The 19849-nt window shown below is 39.5% G+C and overlaps 1 protein-coding gene across 1 annotated transcript in view; it reads right to left on the bottom strand.

Annotated features, from left to right (window-relative positions):
* Nucleotides 1–4911: 4911 nt before the first annotated feature.
* The window catches only part of LOC115239785, a 58800-nt gene continuing 43862 nt past the window's right edge, over nt 4912–19849 (bottom strand). Inside the window, exons 2-4 of the mRNA XM_029814495.1 lie at nt 9019–9241; nt 6875–7078; nt 4912–6520 (exon numbers count right to left, since the gene is read on the bottom strand). Of these exons, the coding sequence (XP_029670355.1) occupies nt 5658–6520; nt 6875–7078; nt 9019–9241 (1290 nt within the window). The 3' untranslated portion in view covers nt 4912–5657. The remainder of the gene's footprint in view (nt 6521–6874; nt 7079–9018; nt 9242–19849) is intronic.

Below are 19849 nucleotides of genomic sequence, written 5' to 3'. Positions count from 1 at the left end.
ACACACGCGCGAAGCCAAACGTCTCTCTCTTTTTTCTCGTTCTCTCTTCTCTTTTTCTCTCTCTTTCTCTTTTTGCTTTGTGATGTGCAATGAACACACCCTATTCTTTTGCACGATTCCCTGCAATTACAATGATGACGACGATCGTTCTCTCTTTTCTCTTTCTGTCTACTCCCCTACCTCCACCGCTCTCTTCTTCCTTCTATATTTCTGCAGTGATGACTCTGCCCTTCCTCTGTTTGCTATTTACCCTCTCGTGTATTGTCGCTTTTTCCTCCCGTTTTCCTTCCCGGTTCTTATCACGCAGATGTCAGACATTGTAATCGATTAGACGAAATGCGCTTCTTAACTCGAGAAATTTCTGTCACGATTAAAGAGTGTTCTTTTACTTTTCAATTTCTACTATAAAGTATGTTTCTTTGAAACAAGGGGACTTTATCGAAGAAAATTCTAAGCTTGACACATACAACTGAATTATATTCGTCAATTTATGCCGCAAACATTTTTCTACACTTTATTTACGCAAGGCATCCATTTATTCTCCAATTATATTCGCGCCACGTATTTTCTCCTACACAACGCGCGTTATCTATTCACTATTTCTCGACGATTCTAGCGAGAACACTTTAGCATTCCCGCTAGACCGAGTAAATAGCAAACGGTCGATCGAGATGGACGATCGTAACTCACCCTGCCACAATTTCTCCTCCCCCGCGCTCGCGTGATGCACTTACATCGATATGAATATAGATGCGCATAAAACACATACTAACACCGCAGCTGCGTTCCCGGAATTTCCAAATCGTCATTTAATTTTCTTTCATGTTTTTTGAGATAATAGAAATTAAAAATTTATCTATATCTGATACAAATGTCGGAGGAGTTTGAATAACCGCTTTAATTTATCTTAAATTTGGAAAAAAAGAAGTAGTTTTGCATACTGTATATCGTAAGAGAAAATATTATAAATATAATATAATTATATTAAAATTATACTATAATATATATATATTACACGCACAAGAGTATATAGAAGTATAAAGAAATTATAAGAGGCATGCCAAGAAGATTTCGAGAGTTCCGAGAAAATAATTCCAAAACTTAGAAACTGCTCGAGTAGAGTAAACAAGGGAGATGCATCTCGCAATTGCCAAGTTTAGGGCTAAGGATTCGATTTTCTTGTTAGTTGGACTCTTCCAATGTCTCTCGTCGAATTATTCGCCAAATTAAGATTCGCCGCGCGAGCGGGTTGTTTTGGACCGACAATGGACGTCTCTCCGCGACGCGGCGTAACAGATTATAAACGGATTCGGCGACGATTAATCAAAGCGCGACTCGCGCACTTCTGACTCAGCACGGAGGCGCCCGTTTTTCTTTCCCGTCCACCCCTCGACCCCGCGTTCCTTTCGCATCGATTGAACTTGATTGCAAAATTATGCTCTCCGGAGCTTCGCCCCCTTCGGCGTAATTAGGCCGCGTTTACATCCGCGTCGAACAATTTCCTCGGTATTAATTATTAACGCGAGATTGCGAAACGTCCGTTCGTTCATCTCAAAGTTAAACTTTTCGTTCAACTTCCCAACCTGGGAGGTATTAAACAACAATCGCAACGAGAAGCTTTTCAATTTTGACTTCAGAATGAAATTCTTAAGAAAATAACAGACATGACATGACAAGTCTGATAAAATATGCTACAGTTGGTAGATAAATATATTAAATATTAAACGTGTGATGTGTGTATGTGTATATTAACTCTAGTAACAATTTTATAGCGCTACACCTAATATAATTTATTTATAATTATACAAATGTAGCATATATATTTACGTAAGCATATTTTTAATGCATATTAGATCACACATTTTTCAGTGTGAAACTAAAAGAAACTCGACCAATTTTCACTGATCTCCACAAAATTACGATCAAAAAAGAGAGAGAGAGAGAGAGGAAATACGGTGAAAAATCCGACAGAGAGAAAAAGAGAGAAAGAAGCGAGCCGAGGTGGTTACCTCCCTCTCGTCATACTAGAAAGAGGCGTCGGCGTCGCGACGTTATTTCTCGAGTCGAATCACCTGGTCGCACCGACTGGAACAGGTGTACGATTTCGCGCAAGATACGATTTCCTTCACCGTCGTCTTTCGCGCAATGCAATCGCACTAACGGGAACGACTTGCGCGTGAACAGTCTATTCGTGTTCGTGTAGATGTATGTTTGAATGTGCACGTGTCTTTCTAAGAGATCGGGGCGACGACAAGCCGCTAAATCGAACCGCCGCACCCCGGTTTTTTTCCGTGTATGTGTGTGTGTGTGTGTGATGGCAGATAGATATTATATATAGATACATTTCTTATAAGAGGCTGTCTTTTTTTTTTTCTTTTCTGTCAGTGTTCCGCCCTCGCGTGGCATCACTCGGTTCAACAATGAGAAACAACACAAACAAGTAACAGCACGATTTCTTTAGGCGGTGGGCGAATTTGTGCGTATCGTGTGATCTTCTCTTCCTCCTATAAATACTTCCTGCTGTCTTCATCCCTCTTCGTCCTCTTCTGCTTCTGCGTTTAACTTGACGTGATCGAAGACTTTGTTCTGCTTCTTATTTCACGTGATCAAAAACACCTTCTTCTTGCTCAGCGGTTTATTTTACGTGATCGAGGACATTCTCTCTTGTCCCGCTTTTTATTTTTCATCGAAGATAGTGGACGCGCGCACGAATATGTATATGTATGTGTGTGTATGTGCGTGCGTGCGCTGTTTTCTTTTTCCTGTTTTCGGAAAATTCGGTTATACCAAGTCTTTTATTACACAAACAGAGAGAACGAGATCCGCTCCCCTTGAGATTCAAATTTCCTTTGGTTAATATACCCTGCCGTTATTCGCGCGTCGTTCGCGTTCTTTTGTCAATTCATCTGTCGTATCTCTGCGATGCCTTTTTTCTCTGTTTACATAGCTTTAACGCCACGTACTTTTATTTCCCGCGCTTCTTTGTTCACATCTTCCGTTTGATGGAGATTCGTAGGATTTTATTCTTTCGTATTGCTAAAAAGTAGCTAAACCTTCGCACTTCTGACTTTCATTTCGCATTTATTTAGAATTTCCACTAATGTAATTAAAATTCTTATTGTCTCTACCCCAAAATCGACTCGCAATCGACTTCGATCTTATCTGCACAAGATATTCCATTCCAAAAGATCTCCGAAGCTACGAATAAAAGCGCGCGCAATCTTCCACAAAAAGATTTCTCCTATTAAAAAAAAAAAAAAAAAAAAAAAAAAAAAAAAAAAAAAAAAAAAAAAAAAAAAAAAAAAAAAAAAAAAAAAAAAAAAAAAAAAAAAAAAAAAAAAAAAAAAAAAAAAAAAAAAAAAAAAAAAAAAAAAAAAAAAAAAAAAAAAAAAAAAAAAAAAAAAAAAAAAAAAAAAAAAAAAAAAAAAAAAAAAAAAAAAAAAAAAAAAAAAAAAAAAAAAAAAAAAAAAAAAAAAAAAAAAAAAAAAAAAAAAAAAAAAAAAAAAAAAAAAAAAAAAAAAAAAAAAAAAAAAAAAAAAAAAAAAAAAAAAAAAAAAAAAAAAAAAAAAAAAAAAAAAAAAAAAAAAAAAAAAAAAAAAAAAAAAAAAAAAAAAAAAAAAAAAAAAAAAAAAAAAAAAAAAAAAAAAAAAAAAAAAAAAAAAAAAAAAAAAAAAAAAAAAAAAAAAAAAAAAAAAAAAAAAAAAAAAAAAAAAAAAAAAAAAAAAAAAAAAAAAAAAAAAAAAAAAAAAAAAAAAAAAAAAAAAAAAAAAAAAAAAAAAAAAAAAAAAAAAAAAAGGATACAAAAATCAAAGAAAACCAATAACGGGAAAACGAAAAGAATGAAATGGAGAACAGGAGTGTAACAGGTAAAGGGAGAAAGCGCGGATCGATACGAACTCGAAACTTAATGAACTTGTCGCGTAAAATTCGAAGGGAAAAACCGAGACAGGATGACGTTTAAGAATCATGGCAAGCCTAGAAAGAATCGAAGACATCTTCACCGCTCGAAGCGAAATCAGCAGCGTGATTTCAACGCGACCGACCACCACGCAACCGTCCACGACACTTGCCTTCCACATGGCCGATCTCGATAATCGAACGCAACGCGTCGCGTCCGATCGAAATGCGGAACGAGAGCCAAAGAGTTTCCTCGGAATCTCGCGTTTTCGCGACACGCGACGAAGGGAAAAAAAACTCGACTCTAAAAATTCTTCCTCCCTCCCCGGATCTCGGTTTCCATCTCGGTAAATCACCCACGTGACTCTCGTGGAGCGCGCGTCGTCCAACACGTTCTCATCCTCACGTTTTTTCTTTCATCATTCTCTCTCTTTCTCTCTTTCTCCTCCTGTCACTCGCACACACGCATACACGCACCCTCTCCAATTCGACTCTCAGCTCTCTTTCTCATTACAGTTCTCTATGTTTTATATTTACGGTTATTATTTACGGTAATGTCTAAACGAACACATATTATATCTCGATAACGCCGTGCTTATTTATCATCCCGTGCCACGCGTTTTTACTTCCCCTCCCTCCAGCAGGCTCTTTACACCGACTATACAAGAATACGTCAGCCTCCTACTTAGCGCGTTCAAGAGACCTCCCTTGACCGTTCTTTCGCCGCGAAGAAACTATCTATCTACGGTTTTTTTTTTCTTTTTAATGCTACCTCGTTAAAATTTAACGACTTATGCTCCTCTGTATATGTATGTGTTATTTTGTGTACCTGTGTGTCTATCTTTGTCGACTTTTACATCTTTTCTCTCTTCTCTTTTTTTCACCCTCTCTCTCTCTCTCTCTCTCTCTCTCTCTCTCTCTCTCTTGTTCTCCCTCTTTCTCTCACTCACTCTCTCTCTCTCTCTCTCTCTCTCTCTCTCTCTCTCTCTCTCTCTCTCTCTCTCTCTCTCTCTCTATCTCTCTTTCTCTCATTCTCACGCTCATTCTCATTCTTTCTCTCTGTGTGTAACGTAATTTAATGTGTAATAATAATCGTATCGTTATTATTCTATCGTTTACTTTAACGTTACTCTTTTCAATCGTTTTTCTCTTTATATATAATATATTTATATATTTATATCGTTTATACTTCATTATTTAATCTTCATTATATTATTTCATCATTATCATTATTATTAACTATTATTATTCATTATTTATTATTTTATTTTGTTTTATTCATTATTATTGTATTATTATCATTATTATTAGCGCTAGACGTTACGTTTCCTTCGTTCTCGGTTGTTCTTGTTGTTTTTGTGGTTGATGTTGTTGTTGTTCTTTGTTGTTCTCCCTTTTCTCTCCCTTTTGCTCCAATCTGCGGAATTGAATTGTCCACGTGACCGTCCCGCGCTCCTCCGCTTGATCCTCCTTTTTTCGCCTTTGCTACCCTCTCTCGCTCTGCTCCTCGTGGTGTTGGTGTTCTTTCTACCCGTGCAACATCCTTAGAGAACATCCTCTAATCCTTCGTGTCTTCTTGCGTTGTGCTCGACGCGACGTTCCGTTTATCATCGGTCTGTCCTCGATCGAATCTCGCTTCGATCGATCCTGTGTACTTCTCGAGTACTGGTACTCCGCGAGGGAGGACCTCTCACGGAGATACCGAAAATAGAAAAAAACCCGTACGATCCTGCGTATCCAGGAAAGCGAACTTCGCCTCTCTATGGCGGGTCCTTCCTGGACGTCGCTTTGGCCAAACTCGCGACGTCCGTCTCGAAAATTCCGCTGAGACCCCTGCCTCGCCGGTGTCCTCGACGACGCGTCCCGTGAACGGTCGTAGAACGTTTTCTCCGGACGAGTCCCGCGTCCTGTCCATCCGTCGACCCGCACTTCCGCCACCGGCGCCACAACCACCACCAATCGCGACACCGACACTTCTCCGCGAACTTGAGGAACAGCACGAGGATCGACGAGGTCGACGCGTCGCGCAGGATCGATCGCCAGGATGCGACGCCGCTGGCGCGACGTGGAAGTTTCCAGCGAAAGTGCCGGCTGCTGGACCTCCTCCAGGACCTCCACCACCACCATCCGCGACGACGGCATTTCGTCACCGCCCGTCTGGGCATCCAGAGGATGAACAGGAGACACCGCACGACGGCGTGTCGGTAGATCCCGGCCGAGCGTGGATCGAAAGCGGAAGCGCGAAGATCGTTGAAGGTCCTTCTCAAGACGAACGCGCCCGGCAGGCCGGAACCGATCAACCGAAAAAAGCCGAAGGGGCTCCAGGAGGACGCGAGATTGTATTGCAGCGCGTTCGCAGGGAGGGAAATTAGGACCGAGCAGAGCCAGAAGAGCTGGAGGACGATCGACGGGCTTGATCGACCGGGCGAGGACGCGCTTGGTATCGAGCCGATGCGGCCGCTGCCGCAAAACAACGTGCCCTGTTTGTCGGTGGTGGTGGTCGACGAAGATGCCGGGGTGCTGGACGAGGAAGATGCGGTGCTTGTTTCCTGGCCGTCGTCGGCGGGCTCGCGGTCCGTGACCGCTTCCGGTTGGCCCGCCTGCGAGCCCGGATACTGCTGATCTGCGGCCAGAAAGATGTCGATCGCCAATTAAGACGACAGGATCAATCCGAGGATCAATCCTGAATAGAAGAAAAACTCGCGTTCTCCAATCTTTTCGAATATCAAGTTTACAACAGCGTTCAAAATGTATTATCCAAAAAGGAAAGATTTTATTCTCGCGAGCTTTTAATGAAAAATATATTCGTGAATTTAAATATTTCCACGGTTTGTATAAATAAAATAAAAATGTTGTAAAGCATCTCAAATTTTATTTTTTTCAAAACGAAAATTTTACTCTTTCAAAATCCTTTATTCTGTCAAATTTTTTATTAAACGTTAATTTTAATCGTCAAGACGAGACCTGTCAAACTTACCGGTAGGACCAGACTGAGGGGCGGCAGTGTCGCACTGGGGAGCCGTCGAGGGGTCGTATCTGCCATTCTTCCACGGTTCTTCACAATTGGCGCAGATACCCGATATTGGTGCGTCCTCGGCGCACACGTGGAAACAGCACTCGTTGTCATTGCTGTTGTGCAACGCCCTCGCGGCCTGCTCGCCGGTCTCGGGGATGTTCGGGTCTGAAATCATTGCGTTTTCCAACGATCTCATGCACGGACAATCGAACGCGGACGATCGTCGCTTTTCCATCGACCGGAAAAAATTCGTCGGAAAAAGGAAAGATAGAGAGCAGCGCGTATTTCGGAGAAAACGCACAAAGCTTGGCGAGTTGTATTCATTTCTCGATATTTTCTTTCAAGGGAAGAGGGTTTACGGAATGCATCGTAAAATCAAAAGATCGTAAATTCTTTCGCATAAAAAAGTTGCACTTCCGTAAAGTTCAACGGTTTCTCTATATGTCGGTGCATTCGATTACTTCCAACGCAGCAGTCTTGTCACATAAGGGAATCCGAGTCTAGTTGATTAAAGACAAATTAGTCAGTACGTAATTGCTAATTCGATTCATTAGATTTTCTGTAGAGACAAATTCAACATCAATTAATTCGAGAGCAATATTTTCAAGAACAGTTCTCATTAACATTCAATTGGAATACAATCCTTACAAAAATAAACCATTAAAATAAACTATTAATCATTAAAAATATCACCAAATTACTAATCTATTATATTTGTAAATTAGATCCACTATATGACCAACATTGCAAGTATTTAATAAAAAAATATTCAATCGACTAAACTTTATTCTCTATTCTATTTCATTTTGCGTACTTTCTCATCTCCCTTTTTCTTTTAAAGTGTACACTTTTTCATATTTATAATTACTTCTCTCGCAGCTAGGCATTTATACCATCTTAAATACCGCGTTCTAAATCCGTCGAGTTGCAAAGAGATGGTATAAATGACGAGAGGAAGAAACATTTTTCCGAGATTTCATTACGGAAATGCGACAGCGAGTAGTGAAGAGTTGAATTGCATTCGAGTCGGGATTATATCGGACGATCTTGGGGTACCGGTGGGCGAGCCGTGTAAAGGGACAAAAGGAATGCTCGATAAAGCGTCCGGTCTTCCAATAACCGCGCGACACGCGTCCCATTTAACGCGGTTTATACCCAAAAGTGACGCGGCACTCCTCTGCCGTTTACGATCCCCGCGCGACGAGAAAAAAAAAAGAGAGGATAATGGCGAGATATTCGACGGTTCGGACATTCGCCCATGCGCTCGGTAATATCAACCCTTTACGCTCCATACGACGATATAAACTGAGGGGAAATTCTCCCGACATCGTATAAAATTACACGGTCAATTTCTCTCGCAGAAAGAAAAACATATTCGTAAATCGTTGCATTACACGCGTTTTTTTCTTCTTCAACGATAATTAATAATTGTCATATTTACATGAGTAATATCGTTAATTATATTAATTTGTAAAAAAACTATATTTTAAATATCTTTCTTTATTTATCATATTTTTAATCCGGGTAAAGAGTCGAGATTATCGAATCAACGAGGTTGACAGTGAAGCGCATCATGCTAGTAGAAAAAGACAGAAATGTCAGACAGAGACGCAGACGCGAAAGAATGAAAAAAAAAAAAATGGAAAAAATGCATATATTACCCGTTATGTTATTTATGGGAAATTACGCAAGCCTGATATATCATTGGTCACATTATGGTGTGTGACAATAACAATTTAAACGGCTGCAAACATAAATTCATCGAGCCTCGCATTGTTTCGCGGAGCTTTCACCGCGCGCGACGGTTGTTTATGTGCTTCTGCATCATCATGCAAATTTATATCCCTTAATTAAGTAAAATGAATGTAGTCGCGCAAACAAAAGAACAGAACTGATTCGGCATGGCGGATATCGATACGTGCATCTCGCATCACTTCGCAAATATGTGCGAAGCAAGTAGGGTGCCAACGAATAGTTTTACCCTTTCTTCAAGATTCGTCAAAAGAGAGAGAACAACTGAACTGAATCAAACACGATAACTTCGCAACGACGATTGTGTTCTTTTCTTTTCAATTAGCTTTCTATCTTTTCCCTTCTTTTTTTACCTCCGCAAAGAAAGGTGGGTTCGCCGGCGTATTGCGTGGGGTACGCGGGGGCACGATCGCCCGGAAGTAAGTAGGGGCAACGTTGCTCCACGGACTGGCAGAAGGATCGGCAGGGCCTTAGTCTGGTGCCGGTCCGGCTGCCCCCCGGGGTTTCCGCGTCCATCGGTCCCCCGTGAGCAAAGTAAGGCACCAGGGAGCTGCACACCCATTTCCTATACGCCTCCTGCAATCAAAATCGTCGTGTCCTGATTAGTAAAATTTCTAGTTTTGTAACTGTAAATTTTATAGTGTTTTGCGATGTATTTTGAATCAGTTATTAATGGAATCTTCCGAGAAAAAAAGAAGCCAAAAGTTGAGCCAAATTTATTCTTATTACAATATTTGATAAATATACTTTAATATTTTTACAATCAAATATAAATTTTTATCGAACTGGCAATAACATAACTCAAATATCAATTAATACATTTCTCGTATTCTTGATTTGTTATAATTATAGAATGTTGTGTAATTAATGAACGCCATATATGAGTTGATTTTAAATTTGTAGTCATTCCTATATACATTTTTGCGTACAAAGCAAAATTTTATTTACAAATTATCAGTTGACAAAGAGATTATACGCAGAATAACTGTCTATTATAATCGTGGAACTTTTAAACTTTTAAGAATATTTTTTAAGTACATAACTATCGAGATAAAAATCGCGAGCTTTATCGAAAATACAATCGCGGCGAGACTTGACATTCCGATCGCACTGCTTGAATAAAAATCAGTGCAAAGATGATTCCATTGCGTCGTTCCCGATCAGATGACACGGATATAGGTCAGATCTGTTTTTAAAATAAAAGCCGACGGCAAAAGACAAGAGAGAGAAAGAAAGAGAGACAAGACATCGATGCCGATCTATCTGTCTATCTAAATTAGCCGTCTCTTGCGGGACAGACTGACGGTTTACGAGCGTCTCAGGCTTTTCGAAGACTACTTGTCAAATATCAAGAAATCTCCGGGGTCAACCCGTGAGGTTGAAATAGGCAATAAAGCGGGTCAGTGTCTGACCTACATGGAGCCGTCTGTAAAACATGACGGTCGCTCTAGTGCATCCTTTCGAAAGCGTGCTATAATTACATACCAACTCCACGTAATCTTTTCTCATCGCGCATCGTTAAATGTAAAGTAATTGAACTGCCCCGGGAATTCGAAGATACAAACAGACATTTGGAATTGGATGCACATAATCGAAAATTAAATCCATGTATAATTGTAATTGTTTGATCGAGTAAGGAACAAGCATCTGAATTAATAGCCTTTTAGCTTTGAAAATGACAAAAAAATAGCTTTGGAAAAGAAACTCTTTGCATAATACGCGCTCACCTTGCAAAGTTATCCAATTCTAAAGACTTTCTTTATATTTTCCAGTTCGAGGGATATATTTGTAGAAAGAAAGAAAGAAAGAAAAAAAGAAAGAAAGAAAGAAAGAAAGAGAGAGAGAGATCCTGTGTCTAATGGATCACTCTGCTTATCAGGCATAGAAAACTTGATCCACGATAAAATATGTCGTCGACGCGAATTTAATCATCCGTTTATCGGGATCTTTTGATTTTCAACGAGCCGTAAACGATTAATCATCGGATGAACCCTTTACCCGGCATAAACGAGCCTAATAGCGCACCTCGATTGGCGCAATTAATTTTTCACTACTACGGGAAGCGCAAATAAATGAGAAGATTATGCGCGGAGATAGAAATATCGTTCTCGAAACACCCGGTAGACTCGGGCCCTTTTGCGTCGTTTCTCGAGGGGAGTTTATTAAATTCGCAGTGTAGCGCTCGGAAAAAAGATAGTAGATGTCAAAAGCATCGCGAGAGGCTGTTGGAACGTCGCTTCTCTCTGCTGGGAAAACGTTCCGCATTGTAAACTCTACCGAGACAGAAACGCAGCTGTATTGTAGTAAGCAAAGTTCCGGGTCACACACATACACACAGATTCAGATTTATAAATAACCTTAATATACAAGGCTTAAAGCTCGTGCCCCTTATCCCCTCCACCCTTCTCAAGGGAGCGTCTCTCATGCACCATTTTGAGAGCTAGTTATATAAATAATATGTCCAGAAATATATCTAACGTTTTAAATATTTTATTTCGCTTTCTCGTTGGATTAGATATGGAATTTTAATTCTCTTCGTCGCAAATATCCTTTACAACACATTTCAAAATAATGACATTTGCGATAACCAAAGCTTAAAGCTTTATATATTGAGAGAGAGAGGGAGTCTTGCGCACCATCTTAAAAGCTAGTATAATAAATAATTCTAATATCCAACTTTTTAAATATTTTACTTTACTTCGTTTCCGGATTATACGTAATTTATCTCGTTGAAAATATCACTTAAAACGCGTTCAAGAGTGAGATATTCAAGGGTTTGCGCTTCTAAAAGCAGCGAAAAATGCTTAAAAAATTTACGTTAAAATCGTGTTACTAATCGAGTGTTATGTATCTTTCGTCCATAAACGGATATTTCCATGAGATTTCGCGAGAGAAACGCGGATCCAATTATGCAACGGTGTCGTTTGCGAGCGTATTGTTGGAGATTCGATCGAAAAAAATCAATTCAAAACTCGAAAGCATCGCCCGAACAGTCGACGTAACAAAGGACATTGATGGCTATTCTTGAGAGATATTCAACTAGACGATGCACACATTGGACTTATCGAGTATCATATATATGTATGATTCGTTGAAAATGCGTTCGAGATGCAGTTCTTCGGCTGTAGCGAATAATGAGCGCGAATCCTCGACTCGCCATAAACATAAAGATATTCTACGTGTTGCGAGAAATATAAATAACACGAGCATTTTATCACAACTAAATTAGAATAAATTAATTAGATTAAAATTCTGACGGTATACCTTTGAAATGCTTTAGTATTCAAATTTTTGGTATCTATTGTAATTTAAATTAAAAATGCACCGTACTTTTTAATCTGCAAACAATCGCCAATTTGCGCGGAGATTTTTTTCATCAGGATTGCATATCAAAAAGGACCGATATGTTTTTTCTTTTTCTTTTTTTTTTTTTTTTTTACAAAGGAGACCATCGAAGACGAATCTCCAGATTGGTCGAAACGGTCGACCCCTTCTCAATAGTCATACAAAAAATATTTTCGCGATATATAGTGGATATTCATTTCCGACCCTTCTGTCATATCGCTGCTAGAATATTCACCGCTAGGATACTCGTCGGTAATGACATGATGTGGCGACGAGGATGGTCAGGAGAGTTAGTAGGACAGCGGGAGGAATAACCGGGATGGTAGATGCGGAAATACACAAAGGCGCAATAAAGGATACGCGAAAGGACACGAGAGCGGAGAGATAATGATGTTACTCAACGATTATATAAATTATAATAAAAGTTCCAATATTCTGAAATGTATTATTACACTTATAGTCTCAATATTCAATAGCCATGTGTCAAAAAATTGCATAAAAATAATAATATCGTATATTCTAGTAATCTCATCATTTTGTGATACAATCTCTTTTAAAGAAAATTTACATATAATCACAACAATCTTTCATGTATCGAGCGTAAGATAGTACTTCTCCTCCCCTCTCATTTTTTTCCTTTCCAAACGGCAAACACAAAAGATATCTTGAAATCTTCCACATGATTGGTTCTCGCGCGGATGGAGGCTGCGATTGCCGCATCGAACATACGTCTCCTTCATTCTCCGTTTTAATGCGGCCGATAGTTTGTCATAGGTTTTACCTTCGACGCTGCAGCCTCTCTCGAATAAACGGAAAAGGGGGAGGAGAGAGAGAGAGAGAGAAAGAATATGACAAGGTGGCCCCGCTAGGCAGGAAGATAGATACCTACACCTGAAGTGCCCTCCAAGCCGGCTGACCCAATTCTCTTTTCTACTCTTCGACGACTATCCCACGTTGGTACGAACCAACCAGATGCAATACTTCTCCCTCCTCTCTTTAACCCACTCATCCCCCGCACCATTTAATCCTGGTCTCTTTTTCTTTGTCCAACGTACGTTTCGTGTTGTTTGATTTCTCCCTCTTCATTCTTCTCGAGTATCGTTTGATAATAATTACAAAAATATTGGCCTATTACCGCTTAATTTTCTGTAAATCTATTATCGTTAAATTTCTTTCTTTTATCTAATTTTATCTATTTTTAAACTGGCATTTGGCAAGAGAAACGCAACGTTTATCGAACATATCGTAAGGTGCATTAAAATGTATTCGCGAACTATTAGATTGTGTTATATTACAATTAAATAACTTTGAAATAACAAATTAAACAACAAGAATATTTAAAAATGTTATCATTTAATTAATTTAATACACGCATTAAAGAATTTTAATTTCATCGATTTGAAATTGTGATCACACATTTCATCATCACATGCAACATTTTTTGACATCAAATAAATCTCTAGAATTTTTATATTTCTGTGTGCTTTGTGTACATTTCTAAAAAATTCGAAAGATGAATTGCGAAAGTATTGGAAGCCGAAATTCGTGATTTCGAGTGTCGCAGAGCAAAGGAAGATGAACTTTCGAACAAAAAGGAATTCCCTGCGAAAGGCCTCCGACACAATGGGTAACGAAATGACAACGCAATCGACGCGGGAAAATCCCAGCGCCCCAGTAAAAGAAAGGTCGAGCGAGTGTTCTCTCCTCCCCCGGCCACCCCAGTCAGGACCAATCGTTATCGCGTAATCTGACGGCGGACCGTGTGGTCTTGTCTAATCGATAACGACCCGTTGCTCTCAAGCGAGATTAAAAATTAAAACAGCTGTTTAAACGGCCTTAATCGCGTCCGAAAAGATTAAATAAAAGTTGAAAAATCATACAAAGAGGGGGAGAAAAAAATGACAGCTGAAGTTTCGTTGACTTCTCGGGAAAATCGCGCAATGCGCGTCGTAATTATAGAGTAATATGTAACTTTAATGCTACGTTATTAACATATTTCGCGAAATAAATGCATCTTTTTCGTCCGTGTTTTATCATCGCTTGTATGCGCATACAAATAAAGTCCGTTGTGAAGTTTTAATTCGGCGATGTAGTCGTTGTTGCAAACGCGCGCTTATAATGCGGGACGCATCTTGCTGTATAAAATTGTTCCGCGGTGTGAAACAAACATTGAAAAGAAGCGTGTCGTGTACGGGAAATGCGCGTGCAAGGTGAAAAACGGCGAGATAGCTCTTATTAGTCCAGGCGCTTCTTCAACATCTTTTCTCGAGAAATTCCAAAAATGGGCACGTCCCTCCGCACGTCTTCCATTTTTCTTCCCCTCTCCCCTTCTATCACGCTTCGTAAAGTTCTGAGAAACGGGTCAAAAGTAATACTCTCTCTAACTTAAGAAAAATCAAGAAAAATCTCGCGGTTAAAGATACATTTCATTCGGGGATTATTATATGAGTTTCTCGAAACACGACGTACGTTCAGAAAACGAAAATTTCAAATTGATTTTCGCAGTTTTTTCCATTACAAGAATTGCAATCAAATCGCTATTTTTAAAGACAAGCCATCATCCACTTTTTAAGAATAATCATCGCCGCCGATAGATACGTTCGGAATGCACGGAGAACTTGTAAAGGGGTTAAACAAGACCTCGGGGAGGGATTGGCAGGTGTGAAAAGGGAAAAGTCAAAGCGCAAGCATCGAAGAGAGGAGAAACCCTTAACTATGCACGGAAGAAAGGAACCCATCCACGAGAGGCGAGGCAGGGTGATGTACAACGTGACATAATGTAAATAAGAGAGCGGTGATCGCCTGTCGAAGCTGCAAGCAGAGAGACGTCGACGTCGTCGTCGTCGTCATCGTCGTCGACGCATCGGATCGGGATATCAAGGGGGGTTGTAATGCGGTACGAGGGGGTGACCAGATGGAAAAGGGGGTGGTCGTGCGGCAAAAGCAATGCCCTCAGTCAGGGTGACCCAGTTAACTGGCCTATATTTATCCCCCTTTCCTCCTCTTTCTTTCCCGCCAACCCAAAATCCACGCGCTTGCTCGCCACCATCTCTATCGACTCACCCTTCCCTTCGTAGTCATCGTCGTCGTCGTCATCAACGTCGTCCCCCAGAGACATCCGTTCTCTCCTTTTATCTCTTTCTTCCTCTCTTTCCTCTCTTTATCTTTCGCTGCAACCCTCCCTTGAAGTCTTCCAGTCGCAGGACGCAACTGGGTAAGACTATTATTATATGCGCTCGCGTGCCTTCCATCCCCTCATCTCGTGCAAAATCCGACTATCGTCGCAACTCTTGTTTTTCTTTGCTCGCGGAAAGTTGGACTCATTACGTAGTGATTTACGAACGAGATAATGGAGCCTGGCAACCATCGACTCGGAGGGGAAATCCGCTTGTATCGGCCATCGTGTAAAACCTCTGGTCGAGCACGGGCGATTGATCACCGGAACGGAAGTGAAAAACTCGTTTATTTTATTCCGTGCTCGCGAATCTTTTGCCAAATTTTATTTTATTTTTAATTTACGAAAGTAATGTTCTCCGTGTAAATTATGAAAAATTCGTGACGCCTGATTTTTATTTCAAAGAATGATAAAATCTCTTTTAAAGCTCGTTCCGCGCACGTTACGCAAAGGGATGAATCTTAACACGAGATAGAACGTTTCTAATTAACTGCTAGTTTGTTTCGGGAACAAAAGTACACGTTTAAGATGAAACTTTATATCTTTTAATGAGAGTTTTATCAAATATATAAAACTTTTATATAAGAAAGGTTTTTTTTATGTTACCAGATATACATAAATTATTTGGCTATAAATTTATCTATATTTGCCTTCTCTATTTATGTAAGCAACCGGTAATATCATGAACAGTAATGCCAATTTATTTCAAGATTGAAAACAACAAATAACGCTCTCGTAGGCTAAACCGACTAATAAACAATAGCGCCAACTAACTTCTCGTAAAAAGCACATTCCACAGTAACGATTTTAACGAAGTGCATGGGAATGAGAAAAAGATAAAGAAGAGAGAAAAAGAGAAAGGAAAATTGCACAATTAATCCGGGAACTCGATCCGCGACGAGGGGAAAAAAAAGACCATCCAAATACTGGCGGTATAATTGGATTAAATTCCACACCGCTTCGAGTCACTCATTTGCCGGCCACCGGCATCGTTGTTTCCTGCTCGATCCTTCTCTCTCTTTTTTTTCTGTGTTTTTAATTCGCATCTCCTCCCTACGAAGGGAGCGTACGGCCTCTCTCCGGGATGTTAAATTTATGCGTGACGCGCCCAGAAGCCTCCCAGGATCGTCCGCGCAGCTCGACGTATAATTACTAACAAGCATATTGGCGCGGCTCGACCGGCATATCACGCTAATTGCGTATGTGTACACGGCCCGCTAATATCTACCCAATATATATACCCTTATCACGAGTCGAGAGTCGATATCCACCGTCGCGTGTGCGATACCGATTCGACAGCCCGTAAATTACGCTCGGCGCGGATCGATGCGATCGTGTTATTCTATCGAAAATAACGAACGCAACGAATAAACATTCGCTCTGTCCATCCGATTACTTATCACCGGCGTGCCTACTTATCTTATACGCATGAATAAATAGACAAGGATGCGTCTGATTGAATTTGTTTAATTGTAAATTTTTATTTTAAATTTTACGTTTGTGATATTTCAATATCTCGCAAGTCACAATCAATCTAAATATACTCGTACCTTTCTGTTTCTGTTCCGATTTTGGAATCCAAGCCTACGACTCTACTAGAATTGATAATAACGATAAGAGCTGCTAACTCAAATTCGTTAATTTATTGTTAAAATTGAGGTCAAGAGTCTATATCGGGGAATCGAAAATTGTATGTCCGAGTGATCTTTCATCAATGTCCGATTTTCCGACGATGTATAATAAATCCACAACAGAGTAGGGCGAATTTGCAAGCATCGAAATTCTAATATCGCTGCCCACGCTCGCCAATTAGTTGCGCTCCAAATGATGAGCTCGAATTTTCGGCCGGCAAATATTTTCCGCAACGCGAACGCGACGGTATATTAATGGAAAAACATTTCATCTCGCAGATCCGCTATTACTTCCGGTGTTCTGTGTGTCCGCTTACGCGTGTGTCGTGCCCGGAATGCGAATGCAATGTGACCACGCATGCAATAATTCGCTCGAGAAAAGGGGTCGAAGGAAATGATAGTCGGAAAAATGCGAAAAGCAAAAAGGTTTAGGGATTCAATACCGAACGGTTTTCATATTCACGCCGCTTACAATTCGACCGTTACTGAAAATCGAAGTCACTGCCCGGAAATTTGACGCTACGGTCCAGCCAGGCGAAATTGAAACTAGTAAACGATAAAAAAAAAAAATCAAATTGACTCGACGCGTTTATCTTCTCATAAATTTCGTTCTGCAAAGTATTAATTCCATAAAGCATCGTCAAATATTAAACTAAATAAAAATAAGAAAACAAGTTGAAATAATTCTATCTAGAGTTTTTTCGTTATTTTATTAATTAACGTTGAAATATAATTGGAGTAAGAGATGTATAAGTTAAGATAATCTCTATTAGCTTCTTATCCTCTCACCTAACTCTCAGGAATTTTCTTCAGATAAAGAAAGAGAAAGAACATAATGAATTCCTTCCTCTCTTTTTATCTCTTTGAACACAGTCTGCATGAGAAAAAGATCGTGAGGTCGTCGTGCGATTTAAAGAAGAAAGAACCCTTCGCGCTTTGTGGAATGACGCGAAACGCAGGCCGACGTGTGCAGCTCACTTGCAGCTCGATAGAGCCACCGCGGTTGTTGGCAAGACAATTGCCTGGAAGATGGTTGCTGGCAAGTGTCACTTTTATATACACACAAAGCGGAGTGGGCACGCGAGACAAAGAGGAGCCTTTTACGCTTTGTCGCCTTTTAACGCGCCTTGCATCAAGAATTCACATCGTTTCCGCCGCACAAACGATTCGCGCCTCGATAATTTGAAGATTCTCGTCCCCTAAATTACTCTCTAAATTGTTAATAATGTGTATAAATTTCTTCTATAAAAATAGCGTAGATAAAATTATCCCGATTAAAAAAATTATAATTGAAATGACGAGAGAAGGAATTAAGAAATTAAGATTTCGTCTTCATGGTGTATAATATAAACATTCCTGAGATAGCATGAGTTGTTACATTAATATTAGTTATTCAATATTATGCAAATATGAAAATTCGAAAATTCGAGCTACTACTTATTATGCAATGAAAGTTTTCTCCCTTTTCTCTGAATAATATAATAAGAAATATACATATATTATTATATTCCACTGAGATAAATTAGTCTAAACTTTTTATATTCACGAAGGCGTCTGCTCATTCTAATTTAACTGAACAATTCGCGTTAATTTAAAGAGAAGAATAGCTTTCTAGCATTGCCTTTTAATAACGCTTGATCATCATTAAATTAATTATAAACACGTGCCTGCACACAAATAAAAAGTTGTCAATTAAAAGGATTATCGATTTCTTCGGCGGAGTATTTTCATAGCACGATTCTCGAGACAACGCTAATGAGAACTCATAACGAGTCAAGTCCGTAGAACAATGACCGTAAAAACTTTTTTTTTTTACTTTCTGGTCGCGCCGCAGTTTTCTTTTCTCTTTAGCGACGTTAAAAATGACGAACGCGCGATGAAAAATCGTGTGCCGGAAATTAAACGCGCAAAGAACAATATGCGCACTTTCAGTTTATCGCGAGAATAGGACAGAATAATTTTTTTTACTCATGCGGACCATACCACATGAATAAGGTTAATGATGTTATCTCACATAGAAATTTTACTTTAATTAATGTTAGAAAAAAATATAAGATGCGTGAAATACTTCGTGTATATTAAATAAAATTAATCTCAGAAGATTTATGATCAACTAAGATGCGGCGTAAAATATATAACTCACATATTCAAAAAAATCTAGTTTATAAATTATTAACATATTTAGTAGCATATTTTAAGATACTTCAACAAAAATCAAAACGACGAGAGATACGAATTATCGTCAGTCCTTGTAGAATGCTAATTTTTGTTTTTATTTCCTGTTAACGTATTAGATACAGGCGAGCACTCTGTGCACGAGGCGGTCTTTCTCAGCCTACGGCGTCGAAATCCCCGGCGTCGTTTCCGGTAAAGCCGTATAATTACATTATCTGTATTTTCGACCGTATAATAGGCTTCAGCGGGAAATTCCGGTTTTCGCGTCCCGACAAGGTATTACATCGATTATTGGATATTGCGAGCCAACTCGGCGACCGAATACCGAGCTCATTTTGATTGCGCCACACCAAACTTGGGACTTAAACCTTTACAGCTCACCGCCTCTTACACCTGCGACTGCATTTAATAACACACTCGCAAACGGTCCTACTAAAGCCAGCTGGACTTTTATAAAATTCTACTCGATATTCTACAATATTTCCGCGCACAAGATACGCGGGGATACAAATTATTTCAATATCATTATCATTTGAACTGTACATCTGCATATCTCTTTATAAAAAAAAAGAAAAAAGATTACATTTACCACATCCACATGTGTGCAAAAAATAATAATTTTCATTTTACCGAGAAGAAGAAAGTGCGGATAAAAAATCGGGATGGAGTCTGGAATGGAGCGAAATGTAGACAAGCTGTTCCGCCAAAAGAGATGATAAACGGTCGTGTCGCAAACATCGCGAAGGGAATAATTCCCGACCAGAATGGGCAGGTTCAAAGCGCACGGACCGCGACGTCGACGAGACGACAAACGAATTGAAAATGCAAATATGTCCGCGGCGCAGGCAAAGGGAAAGA

This window comes from Formica exsecta, unplaced genomic scaffold (assembly GCF_003651465.1).
Source record: "Formica exsecta isolate Colony F162 unplaced genomic scaffold, ASM365146v1 scaffold395, whole genome shotgun sequence".
NCBI classification, from domain to species: Eukaryota; Metazoa; Arthropoda; class Insecta; order Hymenoptera; family Formicidae; genus Formica; species Formica exsecta.
Note: the sequence above shows the minus strand (reverse complement) of the source record. Positions and strands in the feature narration are given on the sequence as shown.